Raw genomic sequence first — 18,327 nt, 5'->3', positions numbered from 1 at the left:
GATGTGAACATCTTAATCGTAATGATAAGAGTATTTCTTATAGTTCAGTTTAATTATCTCAGTTACCTGCAACCTTTATACTTTACAGCAGTCACAATGACAATCACAGGTAGGGGTATGCAAAAACCAAACCAAACCAAACTGAAACGACAAATTCAGTTTGTTTTGGTTTGGAGAATCTAATCTGCATAGGCTTTTGACTATTAGCCTCTAGAAACTGGACCTACCAACCTGGTGCAACTTCATCTACATTCAGCATCTACCTCGTTCTTCCAACAATCTTGTAGCCTGTTATTCTTGTTCTTAGTTAAATACTGTACATGATATAAAGAAACAACATAGCTGAAAAACAATGCTATCATTACCCGTTATCGGACCAGCTTTCAAGGTAGAAGAAACCAATTGTAATGGCTTTGGTAGAGCTCGTCTTAGCTCCAGTTTGAATGCAAGAGAGAATAAACTTGTTTGTGTAACAAGTGGAAATTCTTACTTGGGTTCTCAAATAGTCAAAAACCTCTTGGCTAATGGCTACCTTGTTCGAGTCACAATTCAAAACCAAGGTTAGTACAGTAACACATTCTAACTTACGAATGGATTGCACTATTTTTATTTATGAAATTAGCTTTTGTTTTTTGGGTTGGCAGTTGATTTTGAAGAAATGAAGTGCCTAATGAATGAGGAAGAGATATATAAACTGGAAAGTATTGTGGCAGTAAGGATGCAGGATTTGAACAGTCTTTGTGCTGCATTTTGCTGTTGCCGTGCTATTTTCCACACCGGTTCATTCATTGATCCGCACGGGGTCTCCAGTTATTCTGTAAGTTCAGAATGCAGAAGTTGGTTCTATTTTTATTAACTGCTGATCAAATTGTTAAAATGCAGTATGCAGGTACATATGGTGTTTCTTGAGGCTGAAGTAACAAAGAATGTAATTGAAGCTTGTAGTAAGGCAGCATATGTTAGGTGGTCTATTTTGGGTGTAGCTCTATTTAGGGTGTGCAAAAATCGGCTAATAATCACCCATGGCACCTCAACTTTAGGGGTACGGGCGCTAAACCCCCTGATGTTTAAAAACGGGCGCTAAACCCCCTGAACTTTGAGGCGGCGCTCACAAAACCCCTTTTGCTCCAAATATGACGAAAATACCCCTGCCTCCGTTTTTTCAGTCAATTGTCAGTCTTAAAAAAAACTGACACTGCCATATCATCTGACACGTCAGAATTATACCTTAAAAATTTCAAACACCAAAAATACCCTTACTTTAATTTAGAAAAAGACAAAAAAAAAAACTCAATCTAATCTAATGAATTAACCCAGCAACTAACCCGACCAATACCCCAACCCGACCGACCCGACCACCGCCGGAAAATTTTCCGGTCATCTTCTCCGATTTGAAGATGACCGGAAAATTTTCCGGTCATCAAAAAAATCTGTTCCTCAGAGGAACAGATCTGCCGATCTGTTCCCTGAGGAACAGATCGGTCTGTTCCTCATGTTGAGGAACAGATGTCGATCTGTTCCTCAACATGAGGAACAGAGATGAATCTGTTCCTCTGAGGAACAAATTTTTTTGATGACCGGAAAATTTTCCGGCGGTGGTCGGGTCGGTCGGGTTGGGGTATTGGTCGGGTTAGTTGCTGGGTTAATTCATTAGATTAGATTGAGTTTTTTTTTTGTCTTTTTCTAAATTAAAGTAAGGGTATTTTGGGTGTTTGAAATTTTTAAGGTATAATTCTGACGTGTCAGATGATATGGCAGTGTCAGTTTTTTTTTAAAAACTGACAATTGACTGAAAAAACGGCGCCAGGGGTATTTTCGTCATATTTGGAGCAAAAGGGGTTTTGTGAGCGCCGCCTCAAAGTTCAGGGGGTTTAGCGCCCGTTTTTAAACATCAGGGGGTTTAGCGCCCGTACCCCTAAAGTTGAGGTGCCATGGGTGATTATTAGCCGCAAAAATCAAACTAAACTAAACTGATATGTATGAAAAAATTAGTTTTTTGGTTCGATAAAGTTTGGATGTAAAAGAATTTCAATTTACTTCTCGTAAAAATCTAACTGAAAAACTTAACCGAACTAAAAATCAAAAGAAACTACGATGTGGATCAATTGAAACGTTAAAATGCGAAATAGGGTAAAATTGATCAGTTTCCAACGTCAGGGTAGGATTGAAAAGAGGTTAAAAGGTTAAAGTTTTTTTAAGGTATTAGGCATTTTTGGAGTGTATTTAGCGTTACTATTATAAATGGCGTTTTATAAAAGATTTGTTTATCAATTTTTTTTTAAAATAGTATCACTTTATGTAACTCGTTAATATATACTATTTATTACTTATTTTAATATTAAATTTCAATAATGTTTAATAATATTATATGTTCAATATCTGAAAAAAATATTGGAATTAGAATACAGAAAAAATATATTCAAAACTCTAAAAAATGATTTTTTTTTCAATTTTCTTTTGTTATCTATCAAAGAAGATATTATATTTGTTAGTAATGTACAAAAATAATCACGGCATTAGTATTTTATGTAATCAAAATTAATAGATATAATTTAAAAATAATTTATGACAATATGATATATCAACTTTGTAATTTAAAATATATGAATTTTTACTATTATTGTTAATGATATTGTATATTAATTTAAAACATTAATAGAAATAGATTAAGATATTTAAATTAAAATATCATAAAAAAAACTCTTACGTCCAAATGGACGTAAGAGTAGTACAATTTACATTTGTCGTTTAGATGAAGAAACGAACGTCGTTTAGCTGGAACCTTCGTATAAGCAATAGTGCAAGGAATATGTTGGCCTAATTCAACTTCAACCCAACACTTGAAATTGGTATTCTGAGAGAAAAAGGTCAATCGAAATGGGAGAAGAACGAGAGGATCCGCAGAAGTTGAAGAGAATAGCGGCGGCTGCTTACGATTACGAGAGCGACTCCAGGTGGCCGGATTACTGGTCTAACATCTTAATCCCACCTCACTTAGCTTCTCGCACTGATGTCGTTGATCACTTCAAGCGCAAGTTCTATCAGCGTTACATCGTTCGTACTCTTTCTTTTTTTATTCAATTCATTATTGCAAATGCATATTTATTTGTGTAGGGTTCTTGGTTTTTTTGAACTAATTTTGTATTTACTCTTTTTTAAGCATAGTAGAATTCTTGACTCTAACAATTGATTATACTATGTGAATTCAACTTGTGTGCTGTGCGAGTGGTCAATTTTAACGTGTGGGGGTGCTGTGTCTGCCTATGAATGCTACTGGTATTTCCTGAGTTTTCTTGGACTGGAAAGTGGTAAGATGATTGGGGTTGCTGGTCTGTTTCGAATTGTAGGATAGTGTGAGGAAATGTGAACTGTTCGTTATTTCTCGTAACTGTCGGCACAATATTCAGTTTGCATCTCCAAGCATGTGAAAAAAATATATCATTTGCAGTGTAGTTGTATAGGAACACCGATAGAAGAGACTATGTGATGTCATCCTCTACTGGCTGGCTTTTAGTATTCTAGTATTTGATTGTTTTGCTTTATACTTTGGTGGAATTTTGGTTTTGCTAGTAGTATGTTAGAATCACTTAATTATGGTTTCTATGCATGTTCGCTTCTGATAGTTCTTGGAAATGTTTGATTTTAAAGGATCCTGAACTTCTTGTTGAGGCAATGACTTCAACTGGGTCATCTCAATCAGCAAAATCTTCCCCATCCTCGGCTGCATCAGGCACTTCAAATGATCAAACTCGTTCACGGAGCACAGGTTGGGTGTGCTTTTTCCACTGATTTAATCACCAAAATAAATGATTCTTACTATTATTTTATATGAGTGATATTCATCTGTGGAGCCAAAAATGTTATTGTAGGTTCAGCTGCTAGGACCTCTGGGACATCAACAACTACAAGTCAAAATGCTAGTCCTACTTCTGTGCGCTGGGATCGCCAAACTATACAGTTCTCTGTCAATGCTTGGGTACTGCAAGGCTTTCTCTTTGTCTTATGCTTGCGTTGTGAACTTTGAGATGTGATCTTAATCTGATATCTTTTCTTATAGATAACTAATACTATGCATGTTTGAACAACGAATTTCCGTATGAGTAAAGTTGTTGTCAAGAGAGTCTACATCTTGGAAAATAACATTTCTTATATATTTTGTGAAATGTCGGTTTTTGCATACCCTATGTATTTTGCACTAGATTTGGTAAATGTTTGAATTTTTATGACTACTTAGACAGCAGTTTTTGATTTCTCATTTTCTGATAGCAATTGCCATTGCGGCCAAGAGCTTCTAGAGGATAGTTTGAGTTTCATGACTAACTTTATAAGTCCTTCTACTATCCCAATCCATTTGTCACTGAACAAAATATGCTGAAATGATGGAGACAAATCATAGTTGTAAGGAACGGACTGTTAACTTTTGCATTTATAGTTCTCTTTAGCTGTTGTAAAAACTGTCCGACAATGAATTATTAATTGCAATTTCTAGTAATAACTATTAACTATCTTCTATATCTGCATTGCATTTTTAGTTAATGTTTTGTTAATTTTATTTTTACTCTTGGACCATTTTATTACAGGTTTTTGTTGTGGCTGTGCTTGCAATTATTCCTCTTGTACCCAGAAATCTCTCAAGTAGGGCATACCGGTTGTCATTTATGGGCACAGCATGTTCATCTCTATATTCCTTGTACTCACTATATGGGGTAAGCAATGTTTTTTAATTTATTTCTGTTTCATTTTTCAGTAACCATTATCTATTGCATTTTTTCTTTCACAAACCACATTCATATTTTCTGTAGAGACCAAGGGCACTGAATCTGCAGGGGTTGCAAGCTTACTTTACTACGATAATTGCAACTAAGGATTTCATCTACTTCATCTACTGTCTTACATTTGTCACTTCACATCTTTGCCTCAAATGTGAGCATTTCTTTGTTACAGATATTTTTTTTGCTTTCTCAAAATGCTGTTGGATTTTATTTTTGTTTTCCAAAGATTGCAATATTTATGGTGGATGAACGACATTAACTTCTTTGCAGTTGCATTGATTCCCATTTTATGCCGAGCATTGGAGCAGGTTGCGAGGTTCTTAAGGCGCAATTTTGGTGGTTCCACCATATACAGGTAGATTATATATGTAACTTTTTCTTAAATGAACCTACTAGCTTAAGTTTAAATAAGTGATCATGAATATTAGTAATTTCACTTTAATTGGTGTATGAGACTAAAACCTCAATGGTGCTTAAATATGTTAATACTTTTTGATGTTGTCATTTTACTTTTCTTTCCTTGATTGGAAAACTTTTACTTGCTATCTTGTGGTATCAATATAACTATTCCTAAGGAAAACAATAGCTTACTTTTTAAAAGAATACTTATTCCTCAAAAATTATAAAATAACAATTTCATGGAATTATTATTTCATGAACCAAAGTAAGTAATATCCATTTCATATGGAATTACTATTCTAATTCTTGCCTACTCCATAAACCAAACTTTCCTACGTGCAATTGCTACTTGGCAATGTTGGCTTCCAGTCGTGAAAATATGTTTAGCCATGACAGTGTTTTCTGTCCTGTCATAAGTTTGTTGTGCGTGTAAATTTAGTTTAAATAGAAAAGATGCTACCATAGTATTTATCTATAACACAATCATGGAATTGCATGTTCAAAAAGGTTAATTTATGTCCTAGTTTAGTATTTGCTTTGAGATTTTGCTTCGCACTCGGTTGGAGTGACGAATGAGTTTGCACTTATGAGGTGAAATTTGTCTACTATTGAATTGGTTTGATTTTATTAACTTGATTTCAGTAGTTCTCTAATAGTCAGTGTTTAGACAGCATTGTCTCCTTCTCCCATGATGAAAAAAATCTTTATGTTTTGTAGCAGAGTTATTCTAGCCCAATTGTCATGACTGAATTGTTTGTTGTTGGTAATCATGACGTTGTGCTATGGTCTGCATGTCCTAGCTAGGGGTTTTGTCCAGAAAAGAATATGAGGACAACAGATCAGCCTGCTCCTTCTTTTTTTAATATTTATCCAGTAACACTTGGGAAGTTTTGCATTGGCAGTAGAGGATATTTTGGTTTTATGTGCAAATGTTAAATTACTTCAGTCCATCATTGTTGTTTGATGATGTTTACTAAAAAAAACAAATTTCTCCATTTCAAATTGGTACAGTTCTTCATTATTTCCAAAAAAAATCAGTGGCCTTTCGCTTGCTCTCATTTTCTAGAGAAGCTACAAGCTGTAATTCAGTTTTGGTACTGCCATTCTTAATTTATGTTTTCCAACATTTAGGCATTTTCCACTTTAACGTGCCTTCTATGCATTAAGAACCAAACAGTGTGCTTCAGTACTAGACAATTCAAGGAAAACAAATAGAAGCGAGTAAAATCTTCTGAGGTAAAAGAGCGAAAGCCTAGTGAACATTACCTATGAAGGCGAGAGCATACTGAACATGAATTTCCCCTGCCATTTGTTGTATTATTACATAAATAACAAGTACCAGCTTGACCTTTATATAACAAATTCTCCAGGCCAGCTGCTTTCGCATCTTTCCAAAGCAGGAATACCAAGTAATTGGATCCAGGACTTAGATATAGGGAACCTAAAAACTTTTAATGATGAATGATAGAGAACAGCAACAAGGAAATGACCAGCTGCTTATATATGTCCGGAATGAAAATGTGCAAGATGAGCTGTGCTAATTACATACTCTTCTTGTTTGTATTTATAATGTCATTCATCTAAATATTTATGTAACTTCGTCGAATGTCAATTATAACTTCCTCTGCATAATATCTTATTTTTCTAGTCCAGTTCATATTTATACATTTTATTATCCTATTATATCTAGTACTACCACTAGCAATATTATTATTTCTTTTTATGTACAAGTTCTTCCTTCTCTAAATCAACTTTATTAATCACACTGAACAGGAAGTATCTGGAAGACCCCTGCGTTTGGGTGGAGTCAAACACGACGACCCTCAGCATTCTTTCATCACATGCGGAAATTGGACTTGGCTTCCTCTTAATTCTCTCTTTGTTCTCGTCAGTTATCTCGAGTCCTTTTGCTTTTGTTCTCTTCCGATGATAATTTATTTTCTTTCACCGTACAACAATTTCAAGTTATACATGATTATGTGCAGGTGGCAGCGAAACATTATACAAGCATTCATGTACTGGCAGGTAAAATACACACATTTATGGGTTCAGTTCTGACATAATCTCCTTATAATGCAAAGAAAAGGTTGCATGCATCTAATTCTGTGTAGAGTAATCGAAGAAGTCATATGCACTAGGACAGCTTTCATGTTTCTTTTTCTCTAATTCCCCCACCAACATCATTAAACCTAGTAGAACCAACCATGTAGTTTGATGATCTATACCTATACCTGTTCTTCCACTTGCAAATCAAGTGCAGATGATTTGTTCTAGTACTTCCTATGAAACCAATGACTAGACGATAGAGTATATATGTAATTATTAATTATGTGCATCTCAAAAGAACAGACAATTGATAAGAACTTATCTGCCTCCATAAAAAAATAATCAAACCCCTCATCAAAGTCGGCTTATTGTTGTCATATCAAAATCAAATGATCTCGTAAGGGACATTCTTCTTGAATTTAGTTCGATCGAATAAATCGAAGATCTTGTGTAGAAATTCTTCTTTTGCCCATTCTTTGATCATCATTTCGACTCTCGAGATTTTCTTGATTGGTGTATTTACGGATGAGATAAGTTCAGATAGAGCTGTAGGGAACACAATCTAAAAATGAGGTATTAGAGAACATTATCTGATATAGTGATTTTTGTCTTTGTTGGCAGCTTTTGAAGCTCATGTATCACGCACCTGTCACTGCTGGCTACCATCAGAGTGTATGGGCAAAAATTGGAAGGACCGTCAATCCGCTTATCCACCGCTATTGCCCATTCTTGAATACTCCAATTTCTGCTGCTCAAAGATGGTGGTTGAGATAAGATTGGAATTTCTCTGTGTCATCACTATTAACATTTTGCAGTAAAACCACTAACTTCAGATATATAGCTGGGCAGCTATATGGATTATGGGTTATAGACGCTGTGTAGTTTAACCTCCTGGTTCTTTTTTTTCCATGTCTATCATATAACTGCTGTATATGTTAGTGGATGGTGGCTGCTTGGGAAGATTCATGGCCTCCCATTCTGATAAATTGCCGAAATTCTTTGCACGATTTGAACTCTATAATGATAATGGCATTTAACTCTTCCCTTATTATGAAGTCCAGAAATTGGTGAAATTTTTTATTTGTGTTTTAAACATCTAAGGTATCGCCTAGAGAGCACGGACACTCATTCAATCAATGTTTTCCGTTTTGGAAACGTGTCAAAAACTTGGTGTGTTGGATATGAATCTTTATGTTTTACGTAGGAAATTTTAAAATAACATAGTTTTGTAGCATACTTTACTAATTACTTATTTATTTAAGGAGTTTCGGTACGAGATACTATTATCCCCATGACGATATGTATAGGAATTTTTAATGATCTTATGGGGTTCTTTGAAAGAAAAATAAAATTAAAGGTTATTTTGAATTTACTTTTTAATGATAAACCGTTTGATAAAGTCAACAATAAAAATTAACTGACGGGGTAAATTAGATCAAATGTCAGAGGGAAAACAATTGACTTTTAAAACGTTATGAGATAGTATCTCGTACCTAAACTCATGAGCTAAATAGTAATTATCTCTTTATTTTTCCGTGTCAGCATCCGTGTTAACTAGGAGATCGCTTAGTGAAATAAATTTAATTTAATCAGTTAAAATTAAATAGAGTTAACTTTAAATTAACTTAATGTCAAATATTTCTAAATTGAGATGGATTAATAAAAAAATGATTTGTAATTTATTTGATTTTAGTGAATGGAATTGAACACCCCTAAACGTTACCTTGTATTAGAGATGCTATATTACTTTACAATATCTGGTATAAGTGTATTCATTGAACAAATTAAGCACAAGCAATCTATATCATTTTTCAATTCAAAAAAAATATTTCATATTGATTAATCTATAATTAAACAAATATGTCAATCTCACTTCAAAGCTGAGGTGTTAGTAGATATGCTCAAATTGATTACGTGAAGAGGTCAGTTTTTGATGAATTTTAGGATATTTCTACATATACGTAATAAGTAATTTTGATCATTAGTTTGCATAGAATTAATTTACATTGTTTGTCAAAAATGTTTAAAAAATAATTTTTATAAACATTACTCGGAAGTTCTTGAATACTCATGTTCAATTTTGTTGATAAAAACTTAATTTGATTTTAATACAAATCAAATCAGAAAATTAGATTACACCTGATTTCATTTATTTGAAATATTTTAAAACAATAGAAATTACGGTTCTATAAAAAGTGAAATGCATATTGATAACGATGGGATCCTTAGCCCTTAGCTCGAGAAGCTGAAGGAGCATAATCAAAGGCAGGAACAGGGGATACCGAGCTTGTAGGCTCGATGATCTTTAGCTAACTAATGTATAAATTATTATAATTAAATAATAAATTAACGAATCACGTTTCGAGTGATATATAAAAATAGATAAAACAACAATAATGAAAATTTATAATAAAAAATGATATAAACTTCCAAGACGGAGTAAGTATTTATTTTTCCAATAAAAGAATAAGGAGATTAGGCATGAAGATAAGTGGAGATTAGGCATGGAAATGATCATGGGCCCATTTGAGTGGTCCATCCATTTCACTCCACATGGCAAAACGTGATTTCCTATCCATCATTTCACTGACATAAGTGCCAATTTGCCTTCTAAAATTTATAAGCGATTATCAATTTATATAAATTTTAATTTTACAATCAATTTAATTTTAAATTTAACATTTTTTATTAAATTATTCTTATTTTTATAATTGATTCGGCATTTGATAATAATTTTTATGCTAAAATGAGATAAATTAATAAAAAAGTTAAATTTATAACCACACTGTAATAAAGTTAATATATAGAGTACTAATTAATCGTTAGTCGAAAGGGTAAATTATTTCTTAAATCTCATTTTGTTCTCTTTCAAAAAAAAATCCAAAAAGTTTACTTTGATCCAAAAATTTAAATTCATTTATATCCATTCTAGCTAAACATTTACACTCCCATAACTTTTCATCAATTATTAATTCATCTGTTGCATGCTACAAAAATGTCATATAATTACTTTGTCCTTCTTGCAAAATAAAAAGAAAATACTTTTTTAATAAAATATTAAAAACTAACATTTAATTTATCATTGTAATATATCTAACATATTTTTTTAAAAAGTTTAAAGTATAATATTAAAAAAATTAATAAATGTTTTTAAAATATTTTAAAACTATAAATATTATAAAAGAGGGGGATTAATTATTAATTTTATCAAATTAAAAAGAAAACTTATAAATACACAAAATATGAAATTAGTTACAAAGTTTAACTAGTTAGTTAAAATGGCGTCGCATTTCCCCTGATAAGCACACACTACAAAACAGATGCTTTCCTTGTTCCAAATTCAAAAGGCATAAACCAAAATTATTCTGATTCAAAATCCCGCGCCGGCCGGACGATGAAGCCGCCCTCATCGCTGCCGGCGACACATGCATCAGCCGATCTCCACTCATCATCATCATCCTCATCCGATAAATGTGACCAGAAAAGTAACCGTGAGCTGAAGACCAGCGATGATCATGATATTATTAACACACAACAACAGCAACAACCACGTCGCCGAGTTTCTTCTTCCTCCTGTAAACCACCGCCTGGCCTCCGCAGACAGCAGTCTTTTGGCCGCGATATCGGACATGCCGCCTCCGAAACTTACTTGATTACTCACCTGACCTTCACTCTTCTCAGATATCTTGGGTATACATATCTTTATTTTTTGTATTTAAAGTATTTAATTGATGTAATTTGAAATTAATTAGAAAATTTTAAGCTTTGTAGTTTTCGGATTTGATTAAATTTATGTGAAAATTGCATTTTGATTAACATTGAATCCTATGTGTAAATGTCCAGAATTGTGAATTGTTTTGTACATATATATGCTGTAATGAATTATTTCATCTTCTTTTTTAGTCATTTAATATTTGTTCAGGGTAGGCTACCGGTGGATGACAAGACTGGCTGCTCTTGCCTTCTATGCTATGTTACTTATGCCTGGATTTCTTCAAGGTATGTGTTCTGTTGCATCACTTCATTCATTGTTATTTGCTTAGTAATTAGCTTTACTAGAGTTGGATGATAGGTAAGGAACATTGGAATTTTAACTGTGATTTGCTATGTTACACAGACTCGGATATGGGTGTCCAAAATGGATACGTATCCGCATGTCCGACACGCTAATTTTCTTAATTGAAAATACGGGGATATGGATCCGGTATAGGACTCGGGTACTTAGATACGGATATATATGTATAAATTAGACATAAGTAATCATTTGTTAGTCTTAAAAAATAAACAATAAAACTCAAATTAAAGTTTATATCAATAAATACAGTGTTAGCTCTTAAGAACTGAAACATGACATCAAATCCGACACATGATATGGTCTTTTTACCACATGATATAGCAACTTCTCAAGAATTCTATCTTTTGAAGGGTCCACATGTCAGTTAAAGAGTCGGACCCATATCATGTGTCGTGTCGGTGCCATGTCATGTCCGACACTGGTATGGCAGGGTAAAATGAAGAGTCCGGGTAACATAGGTGATTTGCACATCATTGATCTTATGGAGTGGGGAACAACTAAAAAATATTTATTTTTTTCTTGTTTTTCTAGGATTAGGATTTTAGATTTGTGACATTTAACTTGCGTTCTGATTTCTGCAGTTGCATACTATTATTTCTTCTCAAGCCAGGTGCGGCGTAGTGTCGTTTATGGAGATCAACCCAGAAATAGGTATCTGAATCTTAGAGGTCCTCATCCTTATATCTCATTTACGTCATCTAGAAATTTGCTAGCTCAATATTGGGGACTGACTCTTAATTTTCTGCTGCAATCATGAATTAATAGGCTGGATCTGTATTTACCAGAAAATTTGGATGGGCCAAAGCCAGTTGTTGCATTTGTAACTGGTGGTGCGTGGATTATTGGGTGAGTACTAGTGGTTGCTTTTGTTTCCATTACAGTTTACCATGGATTTTCTATTTATGAAATTATTGCATTTGCACTTCCTTCAAATGCTTTTGCATGTGTAGTTTACTTTGTTTCATTAGTAAGCTAAGGCTCCGGTTGTAAATGCTGCCTAGTGCCTGCCATTATGCTAAGGAAATAAAGAGCATTGCTGCCTGATTAATGAAGATCCTCCACCAGGAGCTGAGCTCAAGTCAATGATATTTATATAGATCACTTTTTTTCATTTACTGACTTCAATTTTATTTTGCTTGAGAAAATAAAGATAGCAGCAAACATGTATTTACATTATATGAAGCCATCTTCTTTTTCTTTGGCATTAATTCTGTAGCTTTGTGCTGATTTAGGTACAAGGCATGGGGTTCTCTTCTAGGAAAGCAGTTGGCAGAAAGAGACATCATAGTCGCATGTATTGATTACCGGTATGCGGCTTTAGTTAAAGCCTTAGAGCAAAAACACATAGTAAACCATTATTTTCCTTCACCTACATATGCTATCATGCGGCATAACAAAAAAGTATTTACTATACTTATATATATATATATATATGGAATTCCATAATCCCACGATTTGCTTCATTCCTTCAGTTTCCCTTCTTTACCTGCTAAAGAACAATGGTTATAAAATAGTCCAATAATTTTTGACAACAGATTAAGTTTAATGCATTAATTGAGAGATGATGATCCAATGGTATGCTAAATAACTAAAGCATGTCTACACTTAATGAAAACATATAATTTGCTATTTGTCCATTTCTGAAGATTTGTTCCTTGTACATGCCAGTGCCCAAGAATTACAAGAAATCCATACGATTTCCCAAATTGGTGATAGTGTGTCAGTTTAATGTATAATTATCACCCAGACAAACTCAAGCCAATACAATTGCAATATTTACTGTTAGCTTCTTCATGTTAAGCTTGTTTTTGAAGAACTTGAGCCATTCTGTATTTTGGCAGCATTGCTTAACAGTAATGTTATCTATCTCTTAGAATCATGTTTGCTCCACACTGAAACATCTTGCAGAAATTTTCCACAGGGAACCATTAGTGATATGGTAGCAGATGCTTCCCAGGGGATTTCATTTATATGCAATAATATTGCAGAATATGGCGGTGACCCTAACAGGTACAAAAGTTTCATCTCTGATTTTTCTATGTTTCTCCTAAAACCATGTACTGATATTTTCATTCTTATTGACTAGGATTTACCTAATGGGGCAATCAGCTGGAGCACATATTGCTTCCTGTGTTCTTGTGGATCAAGCAATTAGAGAAGCCAAGGGAGGAGAGAAAGTCTCCTGGAACATTTCCCAGATTAAAGCGTATTTTAGTTTATCAGGAGGGTTAGTATTCATCTCTATCTGTTCTTCTTTACAAAAACAGAAAATATTTATTTATAGTATTAAATTTGCATGATCACAATTCATACTTAACATTGTGCTCTGCGGATATTTTCATTGTTTAGACGTTGAATAGGATAGGAATCTCTTTTATTACTTGTTTTCTAACTTCATGATTTCTTTTGTTTTACTGTCTGTCTTTCTGACTTCTTTCTCATTTTGCATGTTAGTTAACTTAATGTGAAAACAAGTGGGAAAAATCACATACATCGTCCTTTATTTATGTTTGGTATCTTAATGTGATGGGTTATATATAACTATACTAAGAGTCATTTAAGTAAGTCCAGAGAGGTGTTCTCTGGATGTACTTTCCCTATATATAAAAAGATGAAATCTGTAATACTTTATAGGATCAATGGCATCGGAAGATATACATCGTCCTTTATTTATGTTTGGTATCTTAATGTGATGGGTTATATATAACTATACTAAGAGTCATTTAAGTAAGTCCAGAGAGGTGTTCTCTGGATGTACTTTCCCTATGTATAAAAAAGATGAAATCAGTAACACTTTATAGGATCAATGGCATCGGAAGATCTTGGAAATAAATGATAACTTATTTGTTTTAAAAGATGTTCCTTTTCTCTTCCTGTTGATATTCATAATCATAACATGTTCCATTATTTCATGAAAAATCTTGGATTGCTTTTTGTACAAATAGAAATGGGTTCGTTTTCTCTTCCTGTTGACATTCATAATGTGTTCCATTATTTTATGACTTTTCTTTTTAATGCTGTTATCAGGTACAATTTATGTAATTTAGTTGACCATTTCAATAATCGAGGCCTCTATCGCTCCCTTTTCTTAAGGTACCAGCCAAACTATGTTACCTAGTCTATATCCTTCCATTAATATGTCATCTACGTAGTTGCATCCCATTTGTTTCCCTGGATAATAACATTTTTTTTTGTTCATGATTATAGCATAATGGAAGGTGAAGAATCCCTCAAACTATTTTCTCCTGAAGTTAGAGTAGAGGATCCAAGCTTTAAACAAGCTGTTTCGCTCCTGCCTCCTATTATTCTTTTCCATGGGACTGGTGATTATTCAATACCGTCTGATTCCAGGTCAGAATTGGGTGTACTTGTTTATAGTATGAATGCCATATCTAGCTTATGAATTGTTGATACAGTTAAGATGCATGACTGCAAATTTTAAAAATTTCAAATTCAATAAAATATGCATGTCATTCTTAAGTTTTTTCCTAGCCAAACATATGTACAATTTTAAACTCTAAAGAGCAATATACTGAAGGATGTTCATGATAACTTAGATGACCACTGATGTACCTACATATCTACATCTTAACAAAAGGTAGCTCTACTAGAACTTCTCTGATGCTTCATTTTGTACCACTTTTGGATATTAACAGTTTTCCATAATTATTATTATTTTGGGTTGCAGTCAAGCTTTTGCAGAAGCTCTTCAAAGAATAGGAGCTGAGGCTGAGCTAATTTTATTCGAGGGAAAAACTCATACAGACTTGTTTCTACAAGTATGTGTTCCACTCTGCTGACATAGATTCCTCTTTTTTTTATACGTAGATACTTAAACTTGCTTCTCGTCACAAATTTAATTTAAGTGTACATTCTTTTTTAGTTATTCAAATGTCACGGTTGTCACCCATTCAGAATGAATTAAATTTTATCAAGCTTCATGACCCAACAGGCTTAAACCATAAGTGTATTATAAACCTGAATTAACATCATACAAATTGCTCCCACTGTTACTACTAGTAGCTTATGTTGCACAGAAATAGAAATACTGAAATGGAAAATGGTTAAATGAGTTTTTTTTACAAGAATAGGTTATAAATATAAATTTCTGGAATTTCAAAAGTGTTTCCAGGAATAGAAACGAATTGCCGAAATCTAAATCTCGCTCAGGCAAACATAGGTTGGGCATGTAAGTCAGTCATTTTGCTCCGACCTGAATACTGGAAGGCTTGAATTCGCCATCGATGTTCTTACCCCTGCACTAAATAATCCTCCCTCGGCCTTATAACTAAGATGTTTTGTGCAGGATCCTTTGAGAGGCGGTAAAGACGACATGTTCGACCATATTGTTGCAAGAATTCATGCATGTGACAAGGAGGCTCTTGCCAGGGATGCCATTGCACCTCCAAGACAACGTCTTGTTCCTGAACTGCTGTTAAGGTTAGCTAGTCATATCAGCCCATTTTAGGTCCCAACACTTGTGATGGTTTGTCAGGAATATTTGTTTGATTCTTTTGTAAGCCAGCTCCTTTGTGTATCATAATGTTGTAGCTGTTATTGTTCAAGGTTGCTGAGCAGCTACCATTCTTTGAAGGGACTCTCCTTGTATTATTTCTGAAAATTTACTTGTTTAAGAAACTTATCAAGCTAAAACTTTAATGTCCGCTTTTATCGAGTTGGTTGATGTGGATATGAATTTGATCCTACTATTAGCTATTATTAGGATGTGCAAAACCAAATTCACTTCAGTTTTAGTACAAATACAATTACAAATCGAATCCAATTAAACCGATCGAGTTTGATTTTAAATAGTTAAGATTCTTATAGTTTGGTTTAGTTTTGAATTTTTTCAATTATATTCGGTTTGGTTTGAAGCGAATGGATACTCCTAGTTCTAGCTATTAGTATGTTAAGATTTGATTCACGGCAAATTCTTACCTAGATCTAATCCATGAAAAAAATTCTTAGATGGGCAACAGTTTTGAACATGGAACTTCTGTCACGGCTAAATGAGTTAGCATATCAATATAGGGCAGCTTGAATATTAGGGTATACAGTGGCGCCTGTGGACTCCGAAACTTTGATAAAATGAGTAGAAATATAGTCATTTATTATAATTTTAAAAAAGTTGGCAAATATAAATTTATAAGTGGGTAAAATTACACCATTAAACTATTTTAATAGTATAACTTAAAAATTTATTAATGTTATGAATGTAATTGTGCTGGAAATAATTTCTTCTGAATCAGATCACTCAGTCCACCAATAATATAAAACATTTAATTATGGATAGACTCCTCATTAGTCATTATAGACCCAAAGAGTAATAAAAATACAAACATAATTAAAGAAAAAAATTTGCATAGACATTTCAACACATTATTAAAATATGAGCCAACTACAGAGTTTACATAAAAAAAATTCCACAAATAATAACAAAAATAAGAGTCTACATAAAAAAAATTCCACAAATAAGAACAAAGATAAAGTTGCATTTATCTTCTAGTCAACTCCAAGTCTTTGGATTCATGTTTAACCCAATCAAAAAATAGAAAAAACAATTCCCAAAATGAAGTGATAATTTGCTATAAATAAGAGTGGTAGTGAAGAACCAATATGCAAGTAAATTAATACATTCAATCATTTAAAAGAAAATAAATATGAAAGCCTTTGTCATAATATGCATTCTCTTGGCTGCCATAATATTTTCTCCTTATTCTACCGCAGCCGCTCGTCAACTAGGTTCTGATGGCACTAACAAAGGTTAGAGTTTCTCTCCACATTTTTTCTTATTCCTTTTTATTGATTATTTCCTTATTTTCAAGTAAAAAACTATAATTATATCTTTTTTTTTTAAATGTTCACTTCTTTTTAAAATTAGATCAAATTGATTTTGTCATATAAAATTTTGCAGTAGGTGTCATCAAATCTACTGGGCCTATTAATCCTGGACCTGGAACTGGTCCCTTTAGATGCGGCGGCCGTGGTCAACGGTATTGCATCCCTTCGACGAGGAATCCGCCGGCAAAACCTTGCAACCCTTATAAGCGTGAGTGTCATGGCAGCAACCCTTGAAGAAGATCCATATCATCATTTTTATACATAAAAATGTACTCATTGAGTATGATAATTATGATAATTATAGTTATTGAGAATAAGATGAAAATTTGAGATATGTGCATGGACCTTTAATCTGTAAGCCTGTGGCTGTAATGTAATGTATTCAGTGGTGTAATATTTAAGCTGTAAGCATATAATGTATCCAGTGGTGTACTAAAGATTTCTTTTTAATCCGGGCTAAATGAACTTTTTAAGATTTATTATACCATACCAACTACATGCGTGTAAACGAATCGAGTCAAGTCGAGTACTGAGAAGATTGAGATTGACTCGTTTATTTTTGAATTGCGAGTTTATTTATCGAGTATTTCTCGAGTTTAACGAGCTTAATCGAGTCTCAAATCAAAACTAAAGTATTCAATAATTTAATAAAAATTTAAATACTATTTTTTTTATATTTATTTATTAACCAAAAATATTTTAATTAAATATTTAAGGTTTAAAATTAAAATTAAAATAATAATATATCAAATTAGTATATAAATATATAAACGAGCTTTCGAGTCGATTATCATAAAAATTGAGATTGACTCGTTTACAAAAATGAGTCTTAAAAATTCAAGTCTGAGTGAGTTTCGAGTAGTTCACGAGTGAAATTGACACAATCACATTTCTACATGCAGCGCCAGAAAGAGAGGACCTCCCCTATTATGTGAAGCTCCTCCACGGAAATAGGCTAATAATTTTTTATGGTCCCTGACTTTTGGGTCTCTAATCACTAAATCCTCTGATGTTTAAAAACGATCACTAAATCCACTAATCTTTATGGCGGCGCTCGCTCAACCCCATGATGATGAAAATACCCTTGACGCCGTCTTTATTGGTCAACTGACATTAATTATTAGTGCAATTTGCTGAGGTGTAAGTCATTTTTAACCAATGAATGAGTGATACGTCTGCACCGTATATGAATTT

General features: G+C 33.3%; 3 protein-coding genes across 4 annotated transcripts; all 3 read left to right on the top strand.

The window, feature by feature from the left end:
- Window positions 1-1,001, top strand: LOC126676705 (cinnamoyl-CoA reductase-like SNL6). The gene is made up of 2 exons (XM_050370970.2): window positions 1-560; window positions 645-1,001. Exons 1-2 carry the CDS (start codon window positions 353-355, stop codon window positions 854-856), a joined length of 420 nt encoding a protein of 139 aa, XP_050226927.1. The 5' UTR covers window positions 1-352; the 3' UTR covers window positions 857-1,001.
- Window positions 1,002-2,816: 1,815 nt separating this feature from the next.
- LOC126676704 (uncharacterized) lies at window positions 2,817-8,265 on the top strand. Its single transcript, XM_050370969.2, has 9 exons — window positions 2,817-3,054; window positions 3,649-3,766; window positions 3,870-3,976; window positions 4,581-4,706; window positions 4,803-4,923; window positions 5,043-5,127; window positions 6,945-7,058; window positions 7,157-7,196; window positions 7,839-8,265. The coding sequence occupies exons 1-9, from the start codon at window positions 2,878-2,880 to the stop codon at window positions 7,989-7,991; spliced, it is 1,041 nt and encodes a 346-aa protein (XP_050226926.1). The 5' UTR covers window positions 2,817-2,877; the 3' UTR covers window positions 7,992-8,265.
- Window positions 8,266-10,484: 2,219 nt separating this feature from the next.
- On the top strand, window positions 10,485-17,583 carry LOC126677562 (isoprenylcysteine alpha-carbonyl methylesterase ICME-like). Of its 2 annotated transcripts, XM_050372243.2 has the most exons (12): window positions 10,487-10,907; window positions 11,140-11,216; window positions 11,874-11,943; window positions 12,058-12,138; window positions 12,525-12,599; window positions 13,201-13,302; window positions 13,379-13,519; window positions 14,320-14,385; window positions 14,500-14,643; window positions 14,981-15,071; window positions 15,599-17,055; window positions 17,207-17,583. In XM_050372243.2, exons 1-11 carry the CDS (start codon window positions 10,612-10,614, stop codon window positions 15,758-15,760), a joined length of 1,305 nt encoding a protein of 434 aa, XP_050228200.1. In that variant the 5' UTR covers window positions 10,487-10,611; the 3' UTR covers window positions 15,761-17,055; window positions 17,207-17,583. The 2 variants fall into 2 exon arrangements, with proteins under 2 accessions (XP_050228201.1, XP_050228200.1); XM_050372244.2 differs by lacking the exons at window positions 15,599-17,055; window positions 17,207-17,583 and adding an exon at window positions 14,850-14,890 and having other exon boundaries at window positions 10,485-10,907.
- The last annotated feature ends 744 nt before the right edge of the window (window positions 17,584-18,327 follow it).

The sequence above is a fragment of the Mercurialis annua genome, linkage group LG4, assembly GCF_937616625.2.
Source record: "Mercurialis annua linkage group LG4, ddMerAnnu1.2, whole genome shotgun sequence".
In the NCBI taxonomy this organism is placed as follows: Eukaryota; Viridiplantae; Streptophyta; class Magnoliopsida; order Malpighiales; family Euphorbiaceae; genus Mercurialis; species Mercurialis annua.
Note: the sequence above shows the minus strand (reverse complement) of the source record. Positions and strands in the feature narration are given on the sequence as shown.

What these genes read in the sequence shown, in the direction of transcription:
- LOC126676704 (XM_050370969.2), top strand. Translation starts at nt 2,878, where the DNA reads ATGGGAGAAGAACGAGAGGATCCGCAGAAGTTGAAGAGAATAGCGGCG. An exon ending in AGTTCTATCAGCGTTACATC is followed by an intron (nt 3,055 to 3,648) that starts GTTCGTACTCTT and finishes TTGATTTTAAAG; the next exon opens with GATCCTGAACTTCTTGTTGA. An exon ending in AAGCATTCATGTACTGGCAG is followed by an intron (nt 7,197 to 7,838) that starts GTAAAATACACA and finishes CTTTGTTGGCAG; the next exon opens with CTTTTGAAGCTCATGTATCA.
- LOC126676705 (XM_050370970.2), top strand. Translation starts at nt 353, where the DNA reads ATGCTATCATTACCCGTTATCGGACCAGCTTTCAAGGTAGAAGAAACC. An exon ending in AGTCACAATTCAAAACCAAG is followed by an intron (nt 561 to 644) that starts GTTAGTACAGTA and finishes TTGGGTTGGCAG; the next exon opens with TTGATTTTGAAGAAATGAAG.
- LOC126677562 (XM_050372243.2), top strand. Translation starts at nt 10,612, where the DNA reads ATGAAGCCGCCCTCATCGCTGCCGGCGACACATGCATCAGCCGATCTC. An exon ending in GTCGCATGTATTGATTACCG is followed by an intron (nt 12,600 to 13,200) that starts GTATGCGGCTTT and finishes AACATCTTGCAG; the next exon opens with AAATTTTCCACAGGGAACCA. An exon ending in TCAATACCGTCTGATTCCAG is followed by an intron (nt 14,644 to 14,980) that starts GTCAGAATTGGG and finishes TTTGGGTTGCAG; the next exon opens with TCAAGCTTTTGCAGAAGCTC.